This window comes from Drosophila melanogaster, chromosome 3R (genome assembly GCF_000001215.4).
Source record: "Drosophila melanogaster chromosome 3R".
In the NCBI taxonomy this organism is placed as follows: Eukaryota; Metazoa; Arthropoda; class Insecta; order Diptera; family Drosophilidae; genus Drosophila; species Drosophila melanogaster.
Genome location: NT_033777.3, coordinates 11,695,377 through 11,705,675, shown reverse-complemented (window position 1 = coordinate 11,705,675; position 10,299 = coordinate 11,695,377). Strand labels below are relative to the sequence as shown.

Below are 10,299 nucleotides of genomic sequence, written 5' to 3'. Positions count from 1 at the left end.
GTCCGGCCAACTTTTTCGGGGGGCACGGCGACCGCAGACCGAAATAGACAGTCGGTTCGGTGTTCGGGGCTTCTGATGATTCCCTGATTCCGCTGATTCCACTGACTCCACTGCTTCCCAGGCGTGTCGTTTGCAATATGACAGTCAGTAACCGAACGGCACAACGTTGCGTATACGCGATATGCGCGTATGCAGCGAACCTTCAAAACTGTCACAGCCCCGCCAATCGGAGCTTAGAAACGGTGTCGATCTCTGCCGCCATAATTCACAGCCAAACATTTCAGCACCACTGCTCACACCGTTGCCTGTTCCATTGTTCGATGCTTTCCGTGCCCGGGCCCACAAAGAGGATGAATGCTGGATAGCAGCGGGAACGACGCAAAAACGCAACAAAATGGCAGCCGGAAAGTACGGCAAAAACACGCGGAAGTCGCGAGCTTAGCACGTTGAAAATTCTCGTAAAGTACAATGAACCACAGATGCTGGAAGGCGGCGTACTCCTTCGGGCGGGTTGTCCTGGTGCCGGGATGTGGGTGAAGCCAAGTGGATTTCTGTCTTTGTGCCTGCGTCCTGGAAAACGCAAAGCACAAAGGTATACACAAAGCACTCGGGTGCAAAGTCTTCCAGAAACAGATTTTAGACAAATCAATTGAAGAACATTGTAAGTATTTAACGTTTGTTTATCTCTCATTTGATATTCAATATTTAAATATTAGTTGCATTATTAAAGATATTATTCGAAAAGAAATGTGTCCGTTTCGTTTATTGCACATGTATAAGATAGGAACCCTTTATTATTGAATTATTGAATTGAGTACCATGTAATTCTTTGCAGTTGGAAAAGTGTATAGCAGGTATCTCCCAGTCGGGCCTCCTCACAAACCTAGCATCCTGGTTTTTCTGCTGCACTTGGCACCATTTATCCTCCGTGAGTGACACTTTCAAGAGGGACAGATGGTGGAAATGGTGATGTTGGAGATGCGAAGATGGAATTCCCGACTCCTGCACTTTATTCCCGCTCCTAATTCGATGACAACAGTGGAGAACGCTAACCGTCAAAACCCTTGGAAAATTTTATGTTGTTCTGGTCGCAGAAGTTCTTCAGATCCATGAAATTGCTATAGGGAATGTTATCCTTGGCACTCTGCCTTTTGTTAAAATGCTTTTCATCTTCGACTATATGATGGAAGTCCTGGTTCAGTTTGTGACCCTTGCAGATGGTGAACTCGGCCTCGTCAAAAAGCTTTCGTCTCATCTCAAACGTTGGTTCGGTTGTAGTATTGGATGCCACTTGTGGTTCTGAGGACGCCTTTCTTTCGGAGATGACAATCGATAAGTCGCTTAATTCAGATCGGAGCAGACTATCCGTCTCCAACTTGGCCGTTAGTGCCGCCGTATCTAATTTCTTTTGTTTTTGCGGAAATGGCGTTCCAGAACCCTTGGAACTTTTCAATCCATAATCGCGATTGGTGGTCGTGCGATCGTCATACTCGCTGGGGTTCCTATAAAAACCAAGGTGAATGGGAAATCCCTTAGCCGCGGTTTTGGCCTTCTTCATATTGGATGGGTTAGTGTTTTGCAGACTTTTGAAGTTCTTATGCATTGTGTTTAGGTATTTATGTTTTGTGTGTGAGATTGCCTTGTTGAGTCTTGTTTACTATTTAACTGACTTAGAGCATTTTCTAGGCCTACTAACAAGTTTAGAAAATACATACCAAAGCTATGGACATATACCAAAAATCATTATCCAAACAGCAACTCTTTAAACTAAATCGAATGCAGGTTCGGTATACAACGGGCATGAATGTTACCATCAATCAAATTGTGTGAAAAAACACTGCATTTTTACTTAAAAAGAAAATCAAAATATTGGCACTGGAAATTTGGCCGATGGGTTGCGTAATAGTCAAGTTTAACCAAGTTGGTCTAATTATGTTGAAGTAAAGGCTGAATTGGGTCACAAAAGTCGACAATCTTGAAAACTATAAACAAATCAGGCTTCAGAAACTTTCTGCCACCCGCTTGCACCGAAAGTTGATGGCGCCCGCAGTTTGAAAGTTTTCCATTCAATTCACTTAAGACTCTTTTCGCCTTTCGCGTTTGCATTTTGATGCGGCAACATTTCCCCAGATTCCCCATCCTCCTCCTCCCACTTCTTCCGCTCCTGCCACGTTTTTCCACTAACTCGTACCTTGATGGCCCAGTTCGCAGTTAACTTTCCTAGCCAGAGGATAACTGGGCGAGAAACGCGCACGGAGCGACGACGACCAACGACCAACAAGTGACGACCAACGGAGTCGTTGCAGCTAATGGTGTTTATTGCATTTACTCCATGGCTGCCACTTAAATCGGCGACACTGTGGGCGGGTTTGGTGGTTTACCAGGCTGGGCTGGGCTGGTTGGGCAGCAGCAGACGGAGCAACACCTGCAGCTACGCAAATACCCCGCAGGCGGCAGACCAAGCACAACCGACTATGGACTATGGACTAGGGACGATGGACTCCGGACTCCGGACTCCACACTCCACAGCTCCCACCAGGTGCCTTGTCCGCTCGCGTGGAAGAAAGTGCAAAGTAAATGCACAACACAAAGTCTGCCAGGCGCCGCCTCTGGTGAACTGGTGAATGGAGCAGGGGGGCGTGGCATGCGGCAGACGAGGGCAGCCGCAACTGCGGGTGCAGCCAAAAGAGCAACTCACCAGCCGCACCATCTACCAACCAGCCAAGCTGTTGTGGCACAGATTCGGCTGACGCAAAGTTTGATTAAATCACATGACAGAAAAGGACGAGGTAGATAGAAAGGAGGAGTAGGAGGATGGGGCTGGCGAGCGACTTGTGGGACATGGATTCAAGTGGCTTGATGCCACTGCACACAGAAAACAATCTGAGTCAAGGATTTGCTGTGGGGGATTCAGAAATTTTGAAATTTCATTGTGATAGTTTAAAGCCACGAGTTCACCCTTTCTATAAATAAATGAATAGAAGATTAATTTTATTAAACAATTTAGACTTCATTGAATATAATATTTCGATTTACAGTGCAGTTCCGCAGAGCCAATGAGCCACTGAGCCACTGACTGCACGCGTCGGGAAAGTAAATAAATTCATTAAACGTTTAGAGCTGGCCAGGTGGGTCCGGTTGCCTTTTGTGCCTGGGTAAAATATTCAGTTACCCGGATTAAGTGGATTACCATTCAGCAAGTTGCATTGTCCCGCAATCTGAGGATCTCTGCTCTGGGGACAAAGACTGGTTCGGCGGGTATATGGTGGCGGCATTGCATTCAAACGCCTTTTTCTAAGACGGGCATTAACAGGAATTTAGGTGTCTTTTGTTCTTGGCTCTTGCTGTTCTTGGATGGGGCTCACAAGCTCATGGGCATCGCATCGAATCGATTCAATTCAATTGAAGTTGCATCTGGATATCACGACGCAGTTCGCGTTCCAATCACTTGAAATTTTTAGAAGTCCGGAAGGAGCAGGATGCAGAAGGCAGAAGTGTCCTTCGTACAAAAAGATGCGGATACACAAAACAGATAACACGTATAGATACAGACACAGACACAGACAGAACGAGGTGGACTGGACTGTTTCTACTCTGCAATGGGCGGATTCAGAACCAGCTCCCAGGTATCTTCCTCCGTCGACTCGGAGCTCTTCATTTCATCGGAACGCAGGGCGTGGCAACGATTGCACTTCGCTCGGTACCAGAAATTCATATTATAGCAAATCTTGCACAGCCAGTCGTTCCTGTATGGCCGCCAACGACGAGGGGCACCGTCCTCTTCGCGTGATCCCGCCCAGGAACTTCCCTCGTTATTCTGAGGAGCGACCACCTTGTCCGCCTGGCATCTGTTGCAGCTGGAACGCCAGACGAAGTTGCTGTTCCGGCAGAGCATGCACACCCAATTGTCGATGGCTGGCTTCCATTTCATTGCCCGCTGGCGACGTTGGTGCTCCGGCGCATTAAGCTCTCGCGGATAACTGTACCGGACACTGCCCCTCCGGGTGGATAGGTAGGCGGGCAGAACGGTGATCACCTGTCCCATGAACTTGGCCCCACTCAGACAACTAATCGCCGCCTGTGCAGAGAATGGACTCACATAGGTTATAGTGGCCTCACCCTTGGAGCGCCCCGTTATCTTGTTCTTGTAGACGAAGATCTTCGGCTTGTTGGTCGACTCGTCCATCTTGATAACGCCCACTTTGCCGAAGAACAGGATGATGTCGTTCTTGGTCACATTGAGGCGCATGCCCAGCACGAAGACAGTTTCCGCCTGGATCACGTACTGCTCCTGACCGATGCTTATATAGGGCCTATGCCGCGGGAGCGCCAGGCGGGGCATGTAGTCGGCGGCGGTGCGCGGGAACACCATGTAGGATGTGTTGCCACCCATGCAGGGTAACAGCGGCGGCCTCTGCTCGCCATTAACCTCCTCTGCAAGCTCCTCCATTTCCCCCATTTCCCCTATATCTCCATTCAGCTCTTCCCGCTCCAGCGTCTCACATTGGTTCATCTGAAGATCCCGTTCCGCCTCCTGCTCTGTGTCAATGCTCACGGACTCGCCTGAACTCGCCATCGGGCATGAGGACGACGTGCTGGCCACCAACTGCTGGTCCGCCTCTGCACCACAGAAGTGGTCATCCTCTTGGACCAGAAGCAAGGAACCGCTGGCATCGCCGCTTCCATCCTCGTAGCGGTAGAGATCACTGTACATGCCTCTGGGACTCAAACCGGAAGCGGCACTCGCCTGGGGAATGGGGGCTGGTGCAAAATTAAATCCCAATCCAGAACCCAATGTGGTTCCGACGATGTAGTTGGCATGGAACATCTGTTGCTGAGTCTGCAGCTGTGGCTGTGGCTGCTGGGTGTCCGAGTAATTTGGAGCGTAAAAAGAATTCGTATACACTACGCTGGCTGACGTGCTATCCATGGTTGGTAAAAAATATACGTAAAACTCCTCGTTGTGTGGCCTTTACTGCTGATCAAACACGAACCGATTCCTTTAAAAACTACTGAAATCTTTGATAACATCCAGACACTAGGAGTATAAAAATGAACTGAGTTCCGGATCTAAGTTTCTTTGATAGATTGTGTTGTAGCCTACTTGGCAGCCATATTTTTCCAATTCAATCAAATGGCAAGCCAATTTAATTTCATTACTTTTGACTCGAAAAAATGTTGGTGATGTGTTTATCCACATCAAAACAATATAATCCGAAGTATTAATAATATCATTGCTGCACACAAAAACCAACATATCAACCGTTTGTTGCCAATGAATATATTTAAAATAAAATCGACAGCGGCAGGATTAATTTAATTCAATAATGTGGAATTTACTGAGTGAAAATGTATTAATAGCCAAAGTAAAAATGCAATATGGACATCGAAATGGCTGGCACTTTTACGTCCACACCTTTCAAGGGATTTGACCTGGTTTTTCCATCCGTAGTCCATAGTTAAAAGCGCGAAGAACTATGCAAATTTCCGTGATTGGCGGCTAAAACTCTGGATGCCACTTTCGCAGCTCACTGATGACTTTGCACTTCGCTTGTCGTCGTCTTCGGAAAATTGATTCATAATTTCTGCACATTTTCACTTTAATCAGCAAACTTTGATTACATTTTCGCAGCGTGAGATGGCGCAGAAAAGTACCTGATATCAATTTAAAAGCTTCGAGTAGAACTCCCATAGGAATCTGAAACTTAAGTTCATATTTTTCGAAGACAAGACTCATCCATGGCCGGGCCAATCACGATGAATCAAGATGACTGGTACTCATCAAGCCAATTAGCTGCCAATTACCCCACTAATGAGCGACCACATTAACCCCACAAAGGATCCCGAATTGGAGGGCAGTCAAGAATAATGTCCTGCCAACGGAGCGTGGACTCTGAAGACATGTTTATTAATATCCCGAACCCGAACTCAAGGCCGGCCACCCTGATAAACGAAAGTGCCACGTTTGTCGCCAGCTCGGTTCGGGGGAAAAAAAAAGGAAACAACATTTTCACCAGCAATTGGCTTTTATGGCCGCCGCCTCTTTACGACCAAGTCCGCTGACCTTATCATCAGATTCCGGGTTCTCGGATCCGGTGTCCTGTACGGAAGCTCCTGTTTCATTAGCAGCCCCCGCTGCTGTGGTGTCCATTTCCAAGAAAGGAGGAGGGTCAGCATCTTCAACAGCAGCAGCTTTACTTCAGAGCGGCAAAGTTTTGCTTTAACCCGTCAAATATTTCCCCCGTTGAAATGAAGTAATGAAGCTGGGAACCGCCGACACGAAATTAAAAATCAACTGTCTTGAAGGGAAAACAACAGCGAAATGGAAACTGTTGCCGGGGAAAAGTTCCTATTCCGTTGGTGGAAAACTTTTTGTGCGCTCATAAAAATCGAGACAGGGCAAATTGTCTTCCAGTATAATTGCACAAAAGTTTGACTTTGAAGCTCGTCCGTAATTGAAAAGACAAAAGCGCAGCAAAGCAATTGGCCCGGAATATAAGCTGGTATATGTATGACTACGCTGCGTTCGGTTATTCTATGGTGTGGCCAAAAGGGATGACTCTTCATCAGCATCTCTCGGTGCACACGCACTGTGTGCAGCATTCATGTTGTCTTTCCTTCCATTTGCAGCAAAGGCGAAGTAGGAACAGCTAATGAATTGGCTGCCTGCTGGAGCAGAGTAAACACGCAGCACAGCTCAGCTCAGCTCAGCTCAGCAATCTACCTGAATAAACTGACACGAATCGGAAGGTGCAGGTGCGCATTGGGTATCGAAAACACCTATCCACCTACATATCTGCCAATGAAGTATGAAGTATCTGCATCCCGCACAAAGTCGAATTAATGGAGGGGGGCGTTGAAAATCAATATTCATAAAATGTAATACACATTTAATTGAGATGAATTGCACGCATTCAGCATAGGCTGCAATCCATTTTAATGGAATGAGTGCACTTAGGTATTTAACTGTATTATACTGCACTTCTACGGGGCACGGGGCTTTATAAGGATATAATACCCCAAGTCCATCAGCAGCAATTATAGCCATTTATACTCATAGATTTGGTTTTGTTAAGCATTTAACGCTGAAATAGTTTTAAACATGTATGTATTCAGCTGGGGTAATTCGTTTATTTCCAGGAAATAATATTGTTTTATCAAATCTCCCAGGTGAAGTTAAGGTCAGGACCGCAGGCCTCATAACATAGATGTGAATGGGAGTAGAAAACCCTGGAAGTTGAGCCACAGTGCCACAGTGCCACAGCATTTTGGGCTTATGCAGCTGCCACACATAGAGGCAAAATAACAAGCAATAAAATGTGTACGTGTCTAAATTTTAATATGGTTTCGGTACGTAGTGCGTACGCACATCCAGTTGAGATGGTATGTACATTCATTGCGGAGTGTGTGGGAATGTGTGTGTGTTTGCCAGTCCCTGTTTATTTGACTTGCTACTTATTTATTACGAAGCATAATGAAATTTCACGTAATCCTCATTAAAGCCAGAACAAAGGCACGGAGTTTGGGCAAACAACTTCAAGTCGCTGCTGCTGTGTACATTTGCACATTCAAATCTCAGTCATGACTCAATTTCAGCAATAAGAGCTGCTCCGAGGTGTAGATGAGCACCCCACTCGCCGGGACACAGATTATCGACTTTTGAGGCACGAGCAGACACACAAAAGCCAGTCAGACAGACGTCTCCATCGCCCACACGTCCAATACAAATAAATCAGACAAAGCATATAAATCTAAATTGTATCGCATTGTGGCGCATTTCACCTCACCTTCGTCTTCAGCTGCTTTATTGGCAAATTGGCGGGTTGAGGGATTGGCCTTTGTGTGCCAAACCTCCTGGCTTCCACTTGGAGCACCTGTATCGGGTACTCGGTATCGGTTCGATTGCCTGCCACGTTGATTTCCCATCGATTTTGGCAACAGCCCGCCCGCCACAAATGGTCATGCCATTCAGCCCTTTTTTTCTGCGGTTTCCATTCTGCTGACAGCGCAATTATCGGTGGAGTATATTGAGTGCTGAAATATCAGCCAATATAGCAATGCCAATTTTATATAAAAGTCACTTTAAACGATAACCAAATAGGTGTTTCTTCAACATACTAAGCATGTTTGAGTAAACTCCACGACTAGTTCAACAAATTGTTCCGGCTGATCCTCATACACACAGTGTCCAGCATCCAGAATCTGTACCACTGTATTTGGAAAGTATCTCTGCATCACGGCAATACTGGTCGTGGTCACGAATTCCGACTGGGAACCGGCTATGAGCAAGACTTCGCCCATGTAGGGACGCAGTCCGCCCAAAGTGGCCTCGTAATTGATCATCATCTCCCCCCAGGAGCTTAGGACCGCCTGGGGATTAACTGCCCAGCCAAAGGTGTTGTCCTGCATCTTGCGCAGATTGTAAATAATGCGACGCAGCTCGGAGGCGTCGTGGACCACATCCTGGAACAGTGGCAGGATGAACGTACGCCCCTCGGAAAGTGATAGATTTGAGGGAATACTGGGCGCCACCTGGAGCATCATCTCGAACACCTGCCGAGTGAGATAGAAGTTACTGGGCACCGGTGCTGGTGTGATGTCCACCAGTATGACCCGCTCGACGAGTTGCGGCTGAGTGAGTGCCAGTGTCATCATTGCCCGACCGCCCATTCCATGTCCAAGTGCAACGATCTTGTTCAGTCTCTGGTGGCTCATCAGGGCCTCCACGTCGGCGGCCAGGTGCATTGGCGAATGCCCGGTTATGTAAGGACTAAGGCCATGATTCCGAGCATCCACGGTGATCACCTGGCGCAATCCAACCTGACTGAGGTTAACAGCTACCTGGCGCCAGGATTCCAGTGACAGATTGAGGTCGTGCATCACCACAATTGGTGGCGCCTGCATCTGATTGCGCGGCGAGGTGTAGGAGACATACTCCAAACGAGTGCCCTGGACAAATGACTGGAAGTTTCGCAGCACTTGGGCTCCGCCTTTGGAAAGGATCGAGCCGAGAAGTCGCTGTCTTGCCATGGTTTCCGAAAATTTAGAATAGCTGTCAGTTCTGCAGGGAACTACATTAAAAGCTGGGTTTTCTTTTGTTATCCATGTAAAAATGATTTCTTTTTGCTAGAAATTCAGAGAAATCTCTACAATTTAAAAGTTCAAACGAAATCATGCTACATTTTAAAACTTGGCATACATTGATTTATTCAGTTTCTATTGACAGTTTAAAACGAATTCTATCGAATGTTACAAAGAATAAATCAAATCAATACTATCATAGTAGTTGTGTTGTTTTCAGTTTAAAAATATCGTAATGGCATACATCAATGCGGTTGTTATTCCTTGCCATTGCATAAAAGCAACACTTTTATTCTCATATTTATTTATTTCAGACAACATCTCGAGTTGTACCTTGGGATATTCCGTATACGCCCCGTAGCGTCCGTCGTCTCGGGACACAATGGTATTAGCCGTAATCCACTGGGGCTAATGCTTCGTTTAACGCTCCGGAGTCGGAGTCTAAGCGCTTTTATGTCGCTTACAATTGCGGCTGGCAGTGCAAATCCCCAAATTGCGTAATAAATAAAATGCATTTGCGTGGAAAATTAGGAAATGGCAGAAACAGCTCTACGAGAAGGGGGAGTAAATTCAAATTTCCACATTTTCATATTTTACATTTTTACATTTTCATAATGTGAGTGCGCTGAGTTTGCCATCACAGAGGGCATAAATCTTGGCGAGTGCTCAGACACAGAGACAAACAAATGGTCTGAGACATTTCTTGTTACTTGAATATTCTTTTTTTTTGGTGCACAAATCGTAAGATGAAGTTCGTTTGTTTTTGAAAACCAAGCCAACGGACGCCGTCTAATGGCTGGAATAGAAATGAATGCAAATTTTCAAACTATTTTTACCCGGAATCCCTCGCTTTTGAACTTCGATTTAGCCATTAAAGTGGGTACACTTCATGGCAGCTGTCTGTCTTACTGTTTGACAGTATCGAAGGCACTTCATATCCAATTTCAGGCTATTGACACAATGAAGCACCCTTGAGTAGTACTCCGCTGGCTTGGAAGAACATAAAACGAACTAAATAAATAAACTGGAAACCTCATTTGGAGCCATAAAAACGAACTTTCGAATGCAAACCCACAGTTGAAGTCGTGTTTTGCCCCTTTTCCAATCAGCCCCATTGAAAAGTTTAGCGACAATGAAATCCTCCGAATGCTGGATACGACCCCCCGGGGAATCAGACCTCCGAATTCCCATCAAAGGATTACCTCAGTCTGTCAGCGC

At 46.2% G+C, this 10,299-nt stretch overlaps 3 protein-coding genes and 1 long non-coding RNA gene across 5 annotated transcripts; all 4 read right to left on the bottom strand.

Moving 5' to 3' along the window:
* Positions 1-759: 759 nt before the first annotated feature.
* I-t (inhibitor-t) lies at positions 760-1,646 on the bottom strand. The gene has a single exon (NM_079599.4). It carries the CDS (start codon positions 1,601-1,603, stop codon positions 1,049-1,051), a length of 555 nt encoding a protein of 184 aa, NP_524323.2. The 5' UTR covers positions 1,604-1,646; the 3' UTR covers positions 760-1,048.
* A 321-nt stretch (positions 1,647-1,967) lies between these two features.
* On the bottom strand, positions 1,968-2,763 carry lncRNA:CR46011 (long non-coding RNA:CR46011). The gene has a single exon (NR_133378.1). It is a non-coding gene; the product is annotated as a long non-coding RNA:CR46011 (long non-coding RNA).
* Positions 2,764-2,955: 192 nt separating this feature from the next.
* CG14718 (uncharacterized protein) lies at positions 2,956-5,062 on the bottom strand. Its single transcript, NM_141850.2, has one exon. It carries the CDS (start codon positions 4,928-4,930, stop codon positions 3,590-3,592), a length of 1,341 nt encoding a protein of 446 aa, NP_650107.1. The 5' UTR covers positions 4,931-5,062; the 3' UTR covers positions 2,956-3,589.
* Positions 5,063-7,348: 2,286 nt separating this feature from the next.
* CG14717 (uncharacterized protein) lies at positions 7,349-9,167 on the bottom strand. Of its 2 annotated transcripts, none has more exons than NM_001275552.1 (1): positions 7,349-9,167. In NM_001275552.1, exon 1 carries the CDS (start codon positions 9,028-9,030, stop codon positions 8,110-8,112), a length of 921 nt encoding a protein of 306 aa, NP_001262481.1. In that variant the 5' UTR covers positions 9,031-9,167; the 3' UTR covers positions 7,349-8,109. The 2 variants fall into 2 exon arrangements, with proteins under 2 accessions (NP_001262481.1, NP_650106.1); NM_141849.1 differs by having other exon boundaries at positions 8,014-9,167.
* Positions 9,168-10,299: the final 1,132 nt, after the last annotated feature.